The sequence below is a fragment of the Hetaerina americana genome, unplaced genomic scaffold (assembly GCF_022747635.1).
Source record: "Hetaerina americana unplaced genomic scaffold, ioHetAmer1.1.p SCAF_4, whole genome shotgun sequence".
NCBI lineage: Eukaryota > Metazoa > Arthropoda > Insecta > Odonata > Calopterygidae > Hetaerina > Hetaerina americana.
The window spans coordinates 25,574,876-25,595,249 of NW_027286985.1; the positions used below are offsets into that span (position 1 = coordinate 25,574,876).

The window sequence follows — 20,374 nt, forward strand, 5'->3', positions numbered from 1 at the left end:
TGTGATGGCATATGGAAAATATAAATTTAAGCATGAACATTGATAGAAGAATATATATTGCACTTGCTACTCTCTTTCATCACGCGAAAAAAATACTCAGTAGGTTCAAATTTTGTTTCTTTCATCGGCGAGACCACCGAAGCGATAACATATTCATAGTATATTCAACATTGGATCTCGAGTGTTTGGCAAATTGAGTATCACCCGAGTTTTATGTCCATGTCGCTTTTAAGCTAAATAGACATATAAGACACAAAGCGTTCCCTCTGTTCCGTTAATGTATGATTTCTATAAAATGAAAGGAGGCGGACTGCTTGCAGAATTAAAGAAGAGTTTATTATTATGTAAGACTTCACGTTCTGTCACGTTACGTGAGCATAGTATAAATTTTGTTTTCTGGAAGAGCCCATTTTGAAATTGTTTACTGATGGACCCTGGTGCTACTAACAAGATCTGTTCAAAAGGTAAAAAATGTTCACAGAATTGATACATTCACTCAAAATTCGTAGAAGTAGCATCCTTATGCGTCCATACACCGCTAGTGGGTTTTCCGCGCCTCGTAAGCCTTCTGGAAGGCAGCGCCCGGAATGCTGCTAATCTCGCTCGTCGGCCTGTTGCAAAGTTTTAACTGAGCCGTGGTAAGGATCTTTCAGGACAGATTTGAGGCGGAGGAAGAGGAAGAAGTCATTGGTGGGGCATTGTCTAAAAAATTTGGATCCTCACTCACATGGTAGGGATTCTCTTAGCAGATCCGCGTGCGAGTTTCCTTTTATTCGTCCGAGAGCTATGGCGGTACCAACTTCGCACACACCTTTCTCATTCCCATGTTTTCGCTCACAAGTCGGAGCATATTACTTTTAGGGATGCCAAGCTTTTAAGTCGGCCACAATCATATTTAACCTGAAGATGGCAAGTGATTCAGACGATTTAATACCAAGCGAATTTCAATGGTGGACAATAACGATGTTTAAAGCACTCAGCAATTTCACTTACAATTAATATAAGACATTAGCGTTTGCGCGTTAATATATATTCATTGTTGTCCGCGATTCATAACTTCATATGCACGCAGAAATAGGCTATACCATAATCCATGTATTTTCATCAAATCGAATCCGATATCGGCATATTTTGAAATATCACTCTTTTCTTATCGATGAATAAATGTATTAATGATTTACCTAATGCCGTTGATATGCATGTACGTATACCAGTTTGATCTGAAGGTTTTGGTTGCGATAATTGAACTCAGTCGTATGGTGGCTACTCAATCGAAGTATTGAACCCAGCCGCGATCAATAGTGAACTCATTTAGGAATCGGTATACCGCATGGAAGTGACGATAACCCATGAGAGCTCAAATATATCTCAACACCTGTTCTTAATTGCCGCCTTTTTACACATATTTCTCGGTTTATTTCATTCTTGTTTATTGCAAGTAAATAGTAATTTGGCTGCGTCAAATTCAAAATTCGAATTAAGGTGACATGGAATCGCATTTCAATATCGCGTGAGGGTAATGTTCCACCTCCCAGACTCTCGGTGGAGGCGCCTACGAGTGATTCACCTCCCGCTGGGCCCCTTTAACCCTCTCCTCCCAACTTTCCTCAAGCCACCACTCCTCCCGCACACTCTTCCGTCGCACTTCTTCACTCAAAGGGAACGTCCTCCCGAGCGCCTCCCTCATTATCTGACTCTTTCGGGAAAATTGCGGCCTCGAATCCGAAAGAAAACATTGTTCACGTGCGCGTGGGCTCCAGAATGAGTTCTCCAGCAACGAAAGGGCTCGAAATAAATGCGAGATAAAAATACGAGAGGGCATGGGTCAGTTTAATATGCAACTAGCGAGAAACATCGTTGCATAATGTCCATATTTCAAGTGTTTTGCTCCTCTTTTCTGAAATGGAAATTTCTTTCCGTCGGTCCGCCTCTTGCGATTTACCTCAATGAATTTCGAAACGCGAAAACACACGTTTATCAATGTAACAGAATAATAATCCGCTATGACAGTCATTGAATGCGCCTCTTTTCGCTTATGGGGTTAATTCATACTGCACTACATTCATAGGTTCAGAATTTGCTAGTGCTATTTTTATTACGAGTACTATTACTTTGATTGAATAATTCGATACCTTTTAAGTTAGGAATTAATTGTTTGTTCTTATATTTTTTTATGAAAATTTTTAAATTATTTATTAAAATCTATTAAATTAATGATTTATCATCAAGCCAACAAGTCATACGCAAAGTACATATGCAGTAAGTGGGCAATATTTTTAGGTGGACTAGCCTCCCTGCTTTACAAACCGTCGTCGACTACATTACCAAGTTTACTGTTAACCTGTCCCCTTGATTAAGACAAAACCAATAAAAATGCCTTATATAGGTTTAAATTGATTGTTTTTCCATAAATATGACTGAATAATTATCCAAAATGGGTCATATGAAAAACTATTCCTTTTTTATACCGATGTTATACTTTTTAATACATTTTAGCAAATGAGAAACGTTCCCTGGATATTACGTAGTTCCATGGAAGGAAATGATTTCACATTTTAATCTAATGGGGAGTAATTTTTGAACGAAATCCTGGTTAAATGGATTCTGTTAGCACCAAAATTGCAAAAAATATTTTACAAATTTAATTAGTTTTTTTCAGTGCCTACCTTGTTTGAGTGCATAGCTATAAAAAAACTAGCATAACTCCTTTGTACAAAGTGTTTCTATATTACAGGTCATAAATTAGGAAAGTCCATGGGACCACATGTAATCTTTTACTGGTCAGTGAACCTTGGGCTTTCAGTACAAATTAGCAAAAGAACAATGTGCCAAAGTTTCGGGCATCGCGCCGACAGTGTCGGCAATAAATTACACACTTTAGACTCTTCCTCACAGAAAACTCAAGTTGGGCAGCCGTCCAGGGTTGTAAGGGTATTTTATTGCCTTGTACAACTTTTGACCTTACAGCAGAGTTGGTTGCCCACCTGAGTTTCCTGTGAAGACAAGCATAGGTTAATGGTTTGTTGCCTATATCGTTGGCGCCCCCACACTGGCACCCAATTATGTCACCGCTTCCTCCCTCAGACCCAAGGTTTATTGCTCAACAAAGCTTTATTTCTTTCCCTCTAAAACCTCTTAAACTTAGGACGTGTAATTCAAACAAAAGTTCTCTTTAAAATCATAAACAGTATCTTTATTGTTTCATGAATACATAGAAATATTGCGCTCAAAAAAAATCTCTCCTCGGTCTTTTAATGATATTACGATGAAACAATTTTGTTTTACATTCGGGAGCATCAAATGAATTGAAATCCTGAAATAATTGGGGATTTTGATCGGGACATTATGCATTACTTACGTCGGTAGAGCGCGATGTCAATTAGGAGGGAGGAACCGAATTAATTAATACCGGACCCTGACTATTTTACTCATTTTATTCCTTTACCTTTAGAATATTCATTTTTAACACATTTTCAAGCGCCATGCCCTTGCTGGGGAATCCAAAAATATTTTTTTTCACTTTGATCCAAACCCATGAGGTATTTGATAATTGCCAACTTAAAAAAAATATCACCGCCGAAGCAAACGAGGATGAATGTAAAAAACAATTTACCTCTAACGTTTCACACACTTCATTTGATCAAACACGCTTATAATCCTATCCTCTCTATTCGTTGAGTTCTCTAGCATATTTCGATAGTTCTCACGAGTACGGTAAAACTTTGACATAATATTCCGGCAAAGTCCGTAAGAGCCAACTTGGGCTTAGATTTTTTTTATTTTTTGCAATAACCTTGCTATTTTATGCAACTGTAATATTCTGCACAATAGATGGCTATTCTATAAACTATGCCCTTTCATATCCAAATATTTAATCGCATTCATCCGTAAAATAAATAATCGCATTATCAAAAAATAAAACTAGTAAAAGCTGCGTAAAACAGTGCGTGAAAGCCCGTTTAGAAAATGCTGCGAATAATTTTTATTAAATCGACAGTTGATATCTCTGTAGAGCAAATGTTCTCAGCGTTAAATTATAGTAATTGCACAATTTCTTATTTTAACGGAGTCACGCCATTGCATACTGATTCTAATACTCGAGACCATTCATTTTGTATTTGGAAGAGGGTTGGCCAAGATAAAGTAAATTGAGTATTAATTCTCGTATCCTTTTGTAGGAGTTACAAAGAGTTCCCCTCTTAGAATAAGCAAAATATTTAGACATTTCTTTTTGTAAAACCGTATTACAAAATGAAGGCATTGCTTTTATCCCTAGGACAAAGGAAAGGGATATGTTGAAAAATGAAAGCAGGACCAAATTTCTGCAAATCCATCGAATCCCGTAAACAAGTCTCTCAATATGAACAGAAAAGGCATGGAGTGGAAGAAATATCTTGGTTATGAAAATTTCAGTCCAAGAAAACATTTTAATTAGTGGATTTTAATAAAAATTGAAATTTCCATTACCATGGCTATTGAAATTCAGATTTAATAAAATTTAATGAGTACACAGGGCGCTTTAGGATCTAGATTCAGTTAATCAAATTCAATGGTAGAGTCAAAGGAGTTGTTTAATAAATAGGATAACAAACATCCATTACTTAATTTCACTTATTAACCATTCATGGTGTAATTACTCAGAATCATACATTCGTAGGATCACCGTTAGAAACTATGAGTTAGTATTCTCGGTGCATAACTTTATTTGGACCAGATCTCGACTCGATTGCTAAGAATACTAACAGTTTTATGAAAATTATGGGATTTGAGCTTAATACCTAGCGGGTGAAAAATTGTCGGACTGAAAGACTCCTCGATTTATCAAATTTATGAATGAATTCTTAATAACATTGGAAACTTGGCCCCGAATTGGCCGTGTAAATCTTCTAAGTTGTCATTTCAAGATATTAATACCAATTTCCATTATCTAATCTTGCTCCTCCTCAGAATTTCCTAATATTGCACAGTGTAAAATTTGATAAATGATACAAATCAATTTTAAAGAACATTAATTGTTACCCTCATCTTAATATTTTATATAATTTAGGTTAGTCACTCACTCTATGCTATTGGGCAGTTTCGATAAAATCATAGGATTGATTTTAACATCTTTTATATTTTTTGCAATAATTTCTTATTAGATATGATTTCCTTCAACTTTGATTAATAGTTGAATTTAGTAGTCAAAAGAAATAATTGTGTTTCGTTTAATTTTATCTTTCGTTATGAAAGTCGAATTGAACTCCGAAAGATAATTTACTTCTCTTCTTCACATGTTTTTAATAATCACGAACTCCGAACTGCACTTTCGTGTTAAGTTCCATAGCAACTGAATGTCACATAAAACGTTCTTAGTAGAGAATTATTGTGTCCGAGTAGTTTCCTCGATTTCACTTGCATACTCGGACTAATTCTTTTACCGCTATCATGTATGCAACTATGTATATTAACAAGTGTACTGGTGCCCTGATACTCGCGTAATATTTACGAGAGACATGTTTATATCAAATACGTATGTACTGCCTGTGGAAAGTGCCTGCCCTCACATTTTCTCTATCATTATTATTATTATTATGAGTATAATTAATCTACGTTCTTTATAAATCAAGACAGATTTTTGATGGATCCAATATTGTAAGTTCTATTGCATTTCTAAGTTCAACCCAACAGGGTTGTGCTATGTAAATACTCATTAAAAGCTGCATTTTAGTCGGCCACAAGTCAAGTGCAATTCAAGATGCATGATGATTAGTTGTTTAACAAAGGGAAACGGGAAGGAATACAGAGGAATATGCCGAAACGGAATATTCGAAAGAAGGAATGCTTATCCTGGCGGAAGAAATGTGAGTTGCCTGAAGAGGAGGGTAACTAAAAGGAAGGCTAAATAATACCAAGCCTAAGATAGACGAAGAGTGAAGTTATGATGCAATTTCATTATTTCGAATATCACAGCCATCCTGCACTGTGCGGAATACATTCTATTTAAATACGAGCACGCTTGCACATGTGAACATAAACCCTTCCATATTTGGTTATGGAGTCAATTTAAACGTAAAAATGCCCGTACGTGGGCACTATGAAATTAGTTTCCCCGATATACAAGGCATGTTCATGTAAGCGTCAAACACGTGTGTTGACGAAACCTATGTTGAAAAGAGACTTTATTCTATTAATTTGTTTGTCTCCCGGCACCTATCCCCTGCCCGCAGATGACCATACAATAAACTAAGAGACTCTTTGTATTATGCACAAAATTAACTCAAAATGAAAGAAGAATATTCTTATACATTTTTCACGGCTCAATTACTCAATACCTTTTTCATAATTGAGCGGTTTTTGAGCAAAAAAATCGACATTTTTTATATATAGTATTACTAAATTCGTAGTGGTTTGAATCTTCTCCAAGTTTAAAACTAAGTTTAATGGAAATTTGTGCAATTAACATTCTAAATAATATCCTTATGATATTTTACACCAAGTTAAAAACTGAGCCCTGATATAAAATGACATTACAAATTAAATACTATATCAGTACTGCATTGAAATTGTCGACTTGGTATTAAAAGGTGTAATGATGGTTTTGGGGTGAAACAATCAGTTCTAAATATTCAGGAAATAACAACTCTCTTTCGGATATATCTTGAAGTAGTCAAGCACTTTAGCAAATTATTTCTCGCGTTTTGAGAAGATCACCCTTTGCCACCTTTTTTTTAGTCTTTTGTCGTGACATTTTCGTGGCGTATGGTACAAAGTGTTCTTTTTGTCTTTCTATCAGGCGGTGTTTACCATGCGCCAATCCCATTGTTCCATTGAGCACTGCTTGAAAATTGCAAGTCCATCAGTTTTTGTGTCTCCTTCCCACAAAACCCCTTCCCTCCTCCCTTTCTCCCCAAAACTCCCCAATCGACCCTTCCTCCCTATCCACTAGAAAGCACCCTGGCGTCTCAATCACCCCGTCCTGTTAAACTCCCCATTAACCACCACGACTCTCCATACGCCCTTTCACTACGCCATTTGTCGCGGCTCAATTGATTGGAAAATCATTTCTCACCCCATCCTTTATGTCTTGTCTCATAGATTTCGCCTTCGGGCGATGCGTGGCGCTGTACGGCCCAGTGGAACAAGAGAACTTCTACCGGTGAGTACAGGTGAAATCTTGGGAATTATTTTTACACCGCTTCCTTTTTCATTATCAGTTGGTGCCATTATACCATTTTAAGGGGTGCATCAACATATATGAATTGTTGGACGCTGATTTTCTTGATTTTATAAGTTGCTTAAAGTTATTCATTTATTGGGATACTAGATTATGGCGCTTAAGTTTGAAGTGGATTTTTGCTATACGATATATCGATTTAAATTACAACTCTCTATCGATTTACGAATGCAGAATACAAGTGTCAAGATTTTTTTTGTGAATTTTATCAGTCTTATTGATTTTTCTTGCTTAAAAGCCTTCCAACAAATTTATTACTTCGAGGCATTCTGATTTACTTTACCTTATTGAAAGTTAAATATAGCATAGATCTATACGTTTGTATTCACGGTGTAGCTATGTACATTTAATTAATTAAAATACATTTTCAATGCAGCTCACGTTTGAATGTAACGAGTGGTCATTTTATTGAAGATAACTGCCGACCTACGTAAAGAACTAGATGATGTTCGCATTAATGTTTTAACTCTCCGTGAGCTTGTCCTTAAAATAATGTCCGCTTAAATTCATTTTCATTTTTTCGTTTTAGAGAAAATCCTAGAAAGAAGATTGCTTATCGGCGAGACTTGTCTTGCGAGCTTAAGATGGCTTACTGGTGATTTAAATGCCAAGTGCTATAGAAAATATAATTCCCTGCTTAAAGTTCATTCTTATGATTTTTTGTTTTATTTGAGCTCTCCGTCATTCCTGTCCCTTTCATGCATCGTTTTAGAAGTAAATGCAAAATTTTAAACTGATTGCGGTGGTCAAGAAACTAATGTTAATAATCTCCTAAAGATGTAATTTAAAATGTCTGGCGACATTCTATGCAACGGCTATCAGCCTTATTTTTCACATTACTGGACCAGTATCAGATTTGACGAATCATGAAATTCAATTTTCTGCAAGAAAAATACCAAAGCATAGTTTCTACAAGATAACCCATTTCCCTGTTGTTTTATCGTGTAAAGTTGATTTTAGATCACCGAAATGAATTGGGGGAACACATTGTTAAAGTAAAAGGCGTACGAATTGGTCTCGTATATTTTCAATTATAATGTGGTGTGTGACATTTTGTATTTTTATTAATTCTTCTTTTGCTTTATTAAAAATTATAAGAATTCGATATTCAATCATTACAATCACTTCGTGCCACACATGCCAATCGCATTTGAATTTCTAGGTGATATTTAAAACCTTATGGAAATGTTACCTTATGATTTCACAAAGATATAGGGTGAGAATGTGACATGCTCTTAGTTCATTCATTTATTTCAGTCATGACCTCAATCGCAAGGCTCTCCACGGGCTGGAACGTGAAATGAAGCGACTCTTCTCCTTGGGATACCGCTGGAGCCACGGATACACCCAGTGCACACTCCAGGCTCTACTCCAATCATACAGATTCACGTAAGTTCACTATTTGCGTCGCTTTATTGTCTAATGCCCAATCCAGGACATCGTGATAATTGGCGCACATTGCAGGCGTGAAATGAACGAGATTAAACCGATTGAAGTGATTTACCTTTAGACCAGTCGTTATTGAAGTTTTGCATTGAAATTAAAAGGTGTTTTATATGATCATGCGATAAAATATTTATATTTCTACATTCATCGCCATTTCTAAAATCACTTCCTTGTTCAATTGCAGTGGGGAGTGTGCGCTAGAATCAAGATTGCCTATGTGCACTAGTCATAATTCCAATACTTATTCGTTGGATCCAGTCATGGTCATTGATTTATTTATAATATTTTAAACACTGATTCCTAAACTCGTATCTTTTGGTTATGCCTGCAATAATGATATCATGCCTCGTTTTCATTGCAATGAATGATATAATTAGTGAGTGCACATATGACAGAAATGTTAGATGTCAGCAGTTATTTGGTCAACATGTAATGTGTGAGTGCTGTGTAATTTTTGAGCGAACAGTAATGCATTCATTAGATGTAATATAAAATTAAATACATTTCAAAAAAGAGCTTAGTTTAATACAGTTGAAATACACTACCCAGCATGTAAAAATGCTTTAAATTATATAAAGAAACAATGTTGAAAGATATGTCTTTAAAAAGGGATATAACTTAACAATCTAGATTCACATTCCAGCACTTTTTCACACACACATATACATATATATATATATATATATATATATATAGAATATATATTTATTTATTTATTTTAAATATATAAAAGAGGTTACCCTCCTCCAAAGAGGTTATCCTGAATCCCTCCTAAACAAAAGAACCCGAAGATATGCTTGCACTCCCTAACCTTCCTCCGCTGTAGAAATCCACCCCCTTTCAATTTGTACCACCTTCTTTCCAGAAATAGTCTCTTAGATCCATCCTAAAAAACCTCTACCTTATCCTTAAGAATCAAAAGTCCACCGCCATACTTTTTCCCAAATTTCCCTCCGTTGATTTCAAACGCCTTGCTAGCTTATCAGGTCTCTTTAAATCAATTAATTAAATCCCCGCCCATCCCAAAGCAAGTCACATGCCCTGTATTAAACCAAGATGCAAAATATGCTCTATTTTCAAAATCCGAATCCCATCTCTCTCCTACCCGCTTTTTAACTCTAGTGGATATGTATGTATATGTGTAGGTATGTGTATGCATATAGGTATGCATGTGTGTGTATGTGTGTGTGTGTGTATATATATATATACTTTTTTCTTTTCGATGTGCAAATCTGTGCTAAATGAATTGATGTCTGTCTATATGTATTTATGTGTACATATGAATGTAACTATAAGTTTAATGCCTAAAATAGTATGTATACGACGATGGGTTAATTGGAAGGAGGGACCATTTGGACTCAATTTCACCCAAATAAAGACCACTATCTATCTATCTACCTAACTCTCTCCCACCAATTCCATACTCCTCGTGCACCTCCAGTAATGCAGTTTACCTCCTGGGGTGTGAACTATGCCCTGCTTTCTCTATTGGACAGATTACCACACGCTTAAATATTAGGATCAATATCCACCATTCTTCATGCAAGAATTCTTCTCTGATTGGGATGCTCCTAATCACAAATCACCAATCTCCGAACATAGCACTCCCTTTGATAAATGCTATAGTGTCTTATTGTAGCTCTACTCTAGCATCCTTCCCATCCTCCAAGCCTCACCTAAAACTCAAGATAATAGAGCAGGCATATATCTGGCTCCTCAATTCCTGGAATGAGCAAGCTAATCAGACACTAATTACCCCAATTTCCTAATATTTTCATCCCCCCTCCGCTTCCAAAACCTACCATATCAATCCCATACATCCGAACCGTCCTCCCCCCAAAATCTTCCCCTCCTAAACCTTTCCCGCCTTCCTCTTCCATCCAGCGTCCTCGTCCTCTCCTCTTGAAATCTTCTCCGTTAATTCTTTCTCCAAAGGAAAGCGGTTTGGCCAAGAAAATTCGGAATACAAGTGAGTTTCATTAGTTTGTGTTTCTCTGTGTTTTTGTTCAATGGCACTATCTCGCTTCTCCGTTTAAATTAATATCCTTATCTGTGAAATTTTCCTTCAAGATATATATATATATATACATATACATATATATATATATATATATATATATATATATATATATATATATATATATATATGTATATATACATACATTAAATGGCTGTATTAGTTTTAATGCACGTTTTCTATTGACCCTTACAAGAAATAATCTAAAGAAAACACTTCAAAAGAAATATTTTACCCGATAAGAATTATGGCCAATTTAGAAATAAAGGAAGCATTGGAGCAGAGATATCTCCTCCAAAGCGCAAATTTATTCAGTTATAAAGGGATCACTCGATATAGGTTGGAAAAGCGGCAGTGGAGGGCAGAGAGTTAAAGAGAAAGCCGTTTGTTTAGCAAGCAGGCGTTGAAAAGCAAAAATATTACTTCAGGTGACAAAAAGATGGTTTCTAGACGGTTTACTGGCAAGGTATAAAACTATGGTTGTGTTTTTCGTACAATTGTCCTCTGGTGAGTGGCATTTAAAAAGGCGATTAATTCAAACACCTTATTTTAGACTCTGTAACTCAATTGAAAAATATAATTTTCTTCGTGGAAAAAAAAGATTCTTTATCGAATTGTAATTCGAAATTATTAATTCGTAATTACAAAGCTCAAATAAATGTCCTGAATATCTGAGAGTGAAGTCATCAATCTCTGATGTAAACCTATCTCCAATGAGTTATTCATTAGATGTTAAAGATGACTTCCATATGAAATTTGTCGATAAAATTTCATGTGGAAACATTTGGATGAATTCATTAACATTATAAAAACAGAACCTTGCACGATGACTTTGTCTATCTCTTTAGCTCTTGTATTAAAGTTTATTTTCCCTCAAAGGTCACACTTATTATTCCCCCCCCCCCAACTACATTCGAAATGAGTAAATGCAATCTCTCGTAAATTAATAATTCTTTATTTTATGAACAGATCATTTCTTGATCTTTTATCACCCGTGGGCACAGTTTTCAAATGTAATATTGATTATTATATTCAAATATTGATTATGGTAACTGCATCATACTTTTATGAAAACATTACGGGAAACTGGGTGATTATTTCTTATTGTACTGAATAGATGAAATAAAATATTGATATAAATTCAGGCCGGTAATTATAACACAATTATAAATGAACATTCATAAAGTAATCCCTTTAGCCTAATCGAAGTGAGATGCCAAAAATGTTGATTTATGCTTAATAAACGTGAAACGTAAATTGCTATTCAGGCTATTGTCAAAATAATGTATTATATGTCTGGCCGATGAAGATTACATCGATAGCAGCGGAATGATCTGGGAATCGATAAATCAGACGGGGTATTGTTTTTACTCTCAATATGCCCATGGGCCCATTTTTAAAATCCCTTTTTTGCATATATTAGCATATAAACTGAATAAATTGGTTGCTAGCATTTTCTGGTATTGAGAAATTATACGAATTAAATCAATTTTCATAAATGTACATCTTTAAAATCACATTTTAGATTACTCTTGTGCTTCATTTAACTCTTTCATTATTTATTGCTGTTAATGCATTTACTTTCCACTAGGGATTCCAAATTCCCAAATTCTATTTATGAAAGTGAACGCAAAGTGTGCAAAATGTTAAATTTCTTCAGAGTGAAGAAAAAACACTGACACCACCACCATGAAATATTCTTATTGGTAACCATTGGATATCAGTTGTATCATCAACATATAACCGATTGTCACAGGTACTTTGATTATGTGTCCTTTCAAAGAAAAATATCAGTTATTATTTCCTATTAAAAATCTTCAATTTTTAATATTCCTGGGTCGGTATCGCGGGTAATACGTCCCTCTAGTGAACGTACAACCGAAGATTTTAGTGCAAAGACCTGAATGACAGCGTTTAGGTAAATTCATGTGGTTTCGCCTTTGGGAAGCGGAGAAGAACATATTGCGATCACATAAGAGAAGAGTATATAAAGAATAAAAATACTATAGTTAAATTTTCAATATGAATAATTCCGTCAGTTATAATGTTTTTACTACTCATAAAATGCATATTTTTCTTATTTTATTATATATATATATATATATATTTATTTTTTAGCTACCTTTCTAAAAATAATATCTTATAATTGACTCTCTAATCGTGTCACTTGCGCACAGGTACGCGCGTACAGCCAAGTATATTTTAAGTTTTCTTTTCAAATTTTGCATTAAATGTTTGGCTTTGTATTAATAAACTCCTTTCTTTTTGCAGCGTGGACTACGATTCAAGCATGTGTAATTCTCTTGCCGATCAAGATCTCCAGGGAGCACTTAAAGCCATCGAAGGTGACGAACAGGTATTTGAATCAAATACATTCCATTATTAATTTTATTACCCATCCAGAACTGATGGAAAGAACTATCTGAAGTTTTCTGAAATCTCCTGACTGAAGATAATTTTCAAAATTATCATTATTCAAAAAAGAAGAATGTGGCCAGCACACGTGAGAAAATAAAGTAATTTTATGATGGAACCTCCAATAAAAAAATAAATGTCATCTAATCGAAAATGTCGTCTCACTGAAAGATGAGTGTAATGCGTAACTGACTGGTAGAACATTCTACCGGCAAAATTATTAGAATTTTTCTCGTAGAGAATAAGCAAAAATACTTAAGCCAGTTATGTCATGAGAATATATCACTGGCTGAAAATAATTCTGGGAAATTCTCCTACACTAATTGAGTAGTTTCAGGCGTGATGTGGTGGAATTCGAACATAATAAAGAAAAGATAGTTACAATTTCCACTATATAAGTTGAATAGTACGACCGGATTTCAGTGCATTACATCATCCTCAAGTGATGATACCCGCTCATACTATTGAACTTATCTATTGGAAAATTTTTACAATCTTTTCTCTATTATTTTTGTACACTCTCTCATGTCTAACCCATGGTTCGAGATTCTGGCACAATTTTGCGAAGAAGGTTCGATATTTAGAGATAACAATTTCAGCATGCCAGTGCAAAGCAAAACAGTGGAAACGTTTTAAGCGCTTATAGGATCCCATGGAGAGGTTCTTGAGCTTCTGCGGCGTTTGCAGACGGTTTTTACGTTGTTCAGGGGGCTAAATCAAACATTTTATGGGTGAAAAATGTTGTACTAAAAGGAATTTAAATTTATTGTATGCTGAAATATTTCTGTCTCTTTGAGTCAGTCAGAGGGAGAATTACATCATATCTTATTTTGACAATATGTAATTATAATGAAAAAAATTCATAAAACCATTTCACCTTGCACGCAAAATGTATTATTTTGATTTTTTCCGCAAGGACACTGCTCATTTTTATGTGCCTACATATTTTTTGGAAGTTAAAGAAAAAAGTAAATTCCGATATTATCAGCATTACAAATGTCCTTACAAGTTTTCTTTCTATTACGGATAGTTCAATCTTACCTTACCTGATTTGATATCACAGGAAATATTACCCTGGATCGCCAGAAGTACACTTAAATAATTCCATTTCTTACCTTGAACCGCTCCAACTATTCAGGATTACACTTGAAATTGAATACTAACTTTAATGCTGAAGTATCAGTGCTTGCCATTGATACAGAACCAGAAACTTCAGCTTTCTGAGCTCTTCTGACGAATTATCAGCGCCGTGCCCAAAATTATTGAATTATTCCGTGCGAACAATTCTTTTCTGGCTCAAAATTACTTGTCTTGAACGCAGTTTATCATCTTTTACGATTTTTACTGTTGCTGACAAGGTTTAATTTAGCTTTTAAAACTCTTTGCAATTGCCAATTTTAAATATAACATAGGCGAAAACAACTTTCATGTAGTTCAAAGCTTTTTACTCACTAAATTAATCCGTCGCTTTTGATTATACCCTCGTATTAAAAATTTACAAGTTGACGACTAAAATTACTCCGAAAGAGAAGACCCTTCGGAAATTTGTTAACATTCACAAATCTCAATATGAGGGTTGGAATCAGCTTATTGCTCAGCGTTTTTAGAAACTATATAAAGGGTTCAGATAAAAATTTGGATAAATCCAGCAGCAGACTATAATTAACTTCACTTTCCAGATATTATCCACCTTGAGAGATTGGAAGGTTCCGGAATTTGTTTATTGCAGCAAAGGAAAATCTCTGTGGTCCACTGCACACGGTGACAGAGGGACGCGGGTTTCTAAGAGGTCGAGGGTATATAGAGACTAGGGTGTTACCGACATGCCAGAATGTAACATTTATATGAAGGTTTTGAGTAAGGTGATTAATATGATCCATTTAATGAAACAAAGATAGTAAATATTCCTGTCCTTTTTGAGATTATTCTTGATTGAGTCGACAAAATCTATTTCCTCCAGGCTGGTTATCTCTTCTAATAACCTTATTATAAATCTTAATTATGTTACCAGCCCGTAGTGTTAGGGTCTGCCTTTCCCGTTTTCGGAATAGAGTTTCGCGATGATAGGCGACAGCAGTTGCGGGTTGGAAAGGTGATGGTTGGGTTGCATGTCACCCAGGATATTCCATCCACTGAGTCGACTCGTATTTAATTTAATTGATAGAATTTATGAAAGGAAAGTTGGCCAAGGTTAACATCATCCCGTCAGGATAGAAGAGGCAGGTTGTAACATGTGTAGTCGATCAGTTTCATGAAATGTGTATAAGAGGAATACTGAAAGCTGGAGGACGGATAAAACCTTTGAAAAATTAACCATTATTAACATTTGAAATGACAAAATGAATAAAAATTAAACATAGAATGTGTAATAGGAGAGAAAGAGACCGAAACGAAAAAATATAGAGTTTAAGGCAGCATTCTCGAATTTTCAAGATATTCCATCATATATATTAATAGTTTCTCTCTTTTGACTATATCTTGACTTTCTTCCACCTGACTGAACCACCTCTGAATGAAATTCTACGTAAGGTACGTATCTTAGCTCTTAAGTTACGGTAAACGAACTGACTCAACTTCACTGTGATTTAGTTCATATCTTGAGGACTTTTTTTTCATTTCAAACACCTGGTCTTACAATGAACTCCGCTAAATTTCCCTTCAGTGTACGTATAACTTATTTTTCCTGACCTCACAGTTGAGCAGATAATGTTTAAACGATGCTAATGTAACGCTGCCAGATTTTATAACGCTTTAAAATAATTTACGCGTGTATAAGCACCATAGTACTGATATTTGGCTTATTAAAACTCCTTACTGAGGTGCTATTATTACATTATTCCCAGATGTTCTTTAAGTTTACTTAGAAGTCTTACTTGATGTTTCACCTTTAAATTATTTCGCTCATTTAAAATTCAAAAATATTATATTGGCTTGAATACGCTCCTCATTAGAGATAATGGAGAAATTATATGAATTTCAGCAGCCTTGAACTTATTAAAGGAAATATATTTCGAAACCAATATTTTGTGTATCAATTAATCATTAAGTTAATGCTCAACTTCTCTGTGGTGAGGTTTTGTATGTTTTAAAGCCTCTCTTCTCGTGCAGGACTTTCCATGTAATGTGTTTTTTTACCGAGATTAATTTAAAAATCCCGTTTGCTTAGTTTCACTAACGAATGCTTATGTGTATGCTGTCGAGATGTGGATTTGATGTTATTTCTTTAATTGACGATGGAGCAACACTCGGACTGAGTTTAACATGTTACAGCTATGAGCATATGCTTGTATGCGACGCGGTTTTTACTATGTATCCTTCTATATTTCATACATTTATCATGTAACCTCAAATTAGTATACTCTCTTAAAAGTATAATAATTTCCGAGTGATGTGGTGGAGAGCTTATAGGAAGGAAGTCTCATTTTGGCTTCTGAATTTAAGACAATTTATCTAACTCACTCTCTCACTTTCTCTTCCTATCTTTGTACTCTCAGCGCGTAGATCCGCGAGACATCGCATACGTGCGCTTCACGCCGAGCGCCTCGGACCCGAGAACTGAGTTCGCGGACGAGGTGTACTTCCCGCCAGTGAGGGAGGAGGAGGCGGCGGCTTCAGCGCTCGAGACCATGCTGGAGGAAGAGGCCGCGGCGGCGGCAGTCCGGGCGGCCGCCTCCCACGTGCCCACGGCCTCGCAGCAACAGCACCACCGCCAAGCCTCACCTTCGCGCTCCGTCGCTGACACGCCCGAATCGGACGAAGGTAGGCACGGGCGGGAGAGGAACCATGGTCGGCCTCTGTCATTACTCAGCGCGATCCACCCACGCGCACATAGGCCAACGAGTTGGAATGATCAATTCCGGGGCAAAATGATGCTCATCCGAGTCTTTCCCTCCTTCCCTTTCCCATCTCTCCCTCCCTCCTCTGTCGTCCCACTCGACCTACCGTTATTGCGTTACCGCTGGTGGGCGTAATTGCGTGAGAGGGACGTATCTTCCGCGCACCCAAGAGCTTTCCGGGAAGCCTCCTCCCCCACCGCCACCCACGATACTCCTCCTCTCCCGGGTGGAGGTGGCCAGAGATGAGAATTACCACACCACTCCCTCTCCTCCAACAACCGCAAACTATCACACTATTTTGGGACCGGTGCCTTGAACTTCAATTAAATGTTAGACCAGAGCCAAGGGGAATGCGACCTCTGGCCCGATGGACGTTTCACCATAGAGGTCGAGCCGGCGGGGAGATCAGGGGTACAAGGGGCGGACTGGGAGAAGGATTGGGTAATTTCTCCCATGAGGTATCCTCAAACGTGTTGCTTCTCTATGTTCCAGAGATTCTGAACGTCATGAAAGCCAGAATTGGGGCTACTGAAATTAAAGCTATTAAAATAAACATAGTGTTGCTATCAGAGGAACGTAGTCTCAACCTTAACATATGCCTATATATAACAGCAGGATTGACTCCCTGGATCTGAAGCACAGCTTTAACTCCCAATAAATTGATTAATAATTTGCTCAATTATTAACTTTATTATTCATTGGTAAGTTTTGATTGTTAAGTCATTGAAGTATTTCTTATGAATCGGCTCAGTAATTCTTGGGAATTTATTTGGTCATTAGCTTGACAATTCCATCAGGGATAAAATTTGATTTTTTTAGGTGGCACGCAATAAATATCCACAATAGAAAATGATTTGTACAGTGAATGTTTTTTGGTGCATCACGGCCCTGGACCAGCAGCTTGGAGAAGTGTTACAATTAAAAAAGTGACCAATCTGTAACCATGACCTATGACATTTCTAATCACTTACTATGAAAACATACGTCTCCACTGTGACTGTCAAAAATACTCAATTTGCATTAATTAGCCGTTAACCGCCGGCTATTAAACCCGTCCTTCTGTGTCGTTTTATAGCTAAATAATAGCAAATACAGTACCGCGTGTTCACTTCTCGTATCCTTCGCACTGCTGTGCCTTTCAAATCCCTTAATGGTTCGTCGTTATCTCTCCTTAGTCAGAGCGGTCCAAAACACTCGGGCGGTAGGTGTCAATTTGGGTCAACAAACAAGTGTGAAACCTTGTAGTCCCTTGAGCGAACATATTCTCTCCCGCACATGGCATTAGCACTTTGGTCCTTCAATGTAGCGTACATCACATCACGTGTACCTCAAACAATCCTTCTTCTTACTATTATTACTGCATAAAAAGGAACTCCTAAATATTTCCCATTTTTTCTTTCAAATATCTTAGTTAATCCTAACTTATGACATATTCTGAAACTTGTTCTGAAATTCATAAATATCGTCATGTTAAGTTGAATTGAAATAATAAATATTAAATTGGGAATGGCCTTCTAAAAATAAAAAAGCACAAAACTGACATAGGTCATACTATATTGCGAAAGTTAGCCTAAAAATACGAAATAAATAATAAAATTTTAAAATAAATATTTCATAAACGATCATGTTTAAACTCCTGTCAACCAATTAAAGCGAATTGAATAATTAAACTGACCTAACTAAATTTTTTGAGTTGCTGAAAAGGCATAGAGAACCGATAAATTAAAATGTACCTCAGCGGAGAGCGGCTATTTTGGGATAGTGTACGTCTCCACTCGCTGAGAATATTATCCCGTGCCTTTATTCGAAAATCCAAGCAATCAGTGAAACATTCCTATTTTTCAGATAGTCGGATTTATGTCGTAGTTTAGCATCAAATAGTTTTCAACTTTTCAATTCACTTTCCGTACATTTAAGTACCGCAGTTATTTCTTGTGCAGATCCCCTATGGATTCAACAGAATTCCAAAGAAAAAAAAAGCCATGAGGAGTCTAGTTAGAAGCTCGATCCACCCAACTGACAGGTCTCCTAGTTCGGTGCATTGGACGCCAATAAGAATACGCCACTTAGATGAAGATTATCACTGATCGTCGAAATAAGTCGTGGCCCCTTCGACTCTGAAAATGTTTCCAATCCTTGGAGCTTAAATCTGGCTGTAACGATTAACAGCAAGTGATTCTCATAAATCAATGTAAGCCGTATATACATTTTTCCATTAGAGCACTTCCAGTTATTATTATTGAAAAATGTTGACCTATCGAAGAAGCAGAAAATTAAATAATGGCCGGGTTTGAATGCGTCCGCAACATAATGCAAGTTCTACCCCAAAAGTAGTAGGACTTATTTTTTCCTGGATAGACGGACGGACAAGCGGCGGTTTCTCTGGCTGAGATCGAGGGAGGGTATTCTAAGGAAAGGCTGGATGCTGGTAGCAGTTGGCTCCTAGCCTTTGCGGAATGCGGATCGTTTGTTTGCGAAACCTCTATAATATGATCATGTTACGCTCCGTCATGAACCGGTTATTGGAACAGCGCTGCGCCATCAAATGTTGCGTGAAACTTTGAAAACTGAACGCACTTCGACCTCAAAAGGTGACGAAAATCTTGCAACAGTTAAGGCTTTGTTGGACAGGGATCGCAGATTAAGTGATCGTATGGTTTCTGATGAGCTTGACATCGCAAAAAGTGATATGCATCCACTTGTGAGCGAAAGCATAGGCATGAGAGAGATGTGTGCGAAGTTGGTGCCGCGAGTGCTCTCGGACGAGCAAAAGGAAACTCGCACGCGGATCTGCCAAGAGCTTCTCGACCACGTGAGTGGGGATGCAAATTATTTAGACTGTGCCCCACCAGACGTCTTCCTCTTCTACCGCTTCAATCTGTGCTGAAATATCGTCACCACGGCTCGGTGGAATCGTAACAACAGGTCGTGGCGAAGGAGCTCAGCAGCATTCCGGGCGCTGCCTTCAAGGAGGCGTACGAGGCGTGGAAAACCCGCTGCCAGCGGTGTGGACGGACAAGGGTGCTACTTTGACGAATTTTGAATGAGTGTATCAATTCTGGCAATACATATTTTTATCGTCTCAGTCCTACTAGTTTGGGATGGACCTTGTAAGCTTTCCTTTTTTCACATTATTTTTGAAGTTTAATAATAATATGTGATGGAATCACACGAAGTCAATGAACAAGTTTCATTTGCTCGTCCATTTTTCATTATTGCACCCTTCAATTATGCGTGCTTTAATACCTAGTATCCGTCCGACTAGATTTACTGCAACATAGGAATGGGTCCAATCGTGGTCCAGTGTTCCCAGGCGGTGCACTCGTGCAATGTCAAACCCCGTCGTGAATGGGAGGAAAGAGGGATGGGAGGCGACGGATATGTTGGGCCCGTTGGAGAGGGGCATGATACCCCTTGGAAAGTTGTGTTAGCGAGCACTTCCCT

General features: G+C 36.9%; 1 protein-coding gene across 3 annotated transcripts in view; it reads left to right on the forward strand.

The window, feature by feature from the left end:
- The window catches only part of IA-2 (tyrosine phosphatase IA-2), a 221,657-nt gene that overhangs the window by 159,635 nt on the left and 41,648 nt on the right, over positions 1–20,374 (forward strand). For all 3 annotated transcript variants that reach the window (XM_071590593.1, XM_071590595.1, XM_071590594.1), the window contains exons 4-7: positions 7,078–7,138; positions 8,474–8,605; positions 12,951–13,035; positions 16,589–16,853. In XM_071590593.1, coding sequence (XP_071446694.1) covers positions 7,078–7,138; positions 8,474–8,605; positions 12,951–13,035; positions 16,589–16,853 — 543 coding nt within the window. The remainder of the gene's footprint in view (positions 1–7,077; positions 7,139–8,473; positions 8,606–12,950; positions 13,036–16,588; positions 16,854–20,374) is intronic.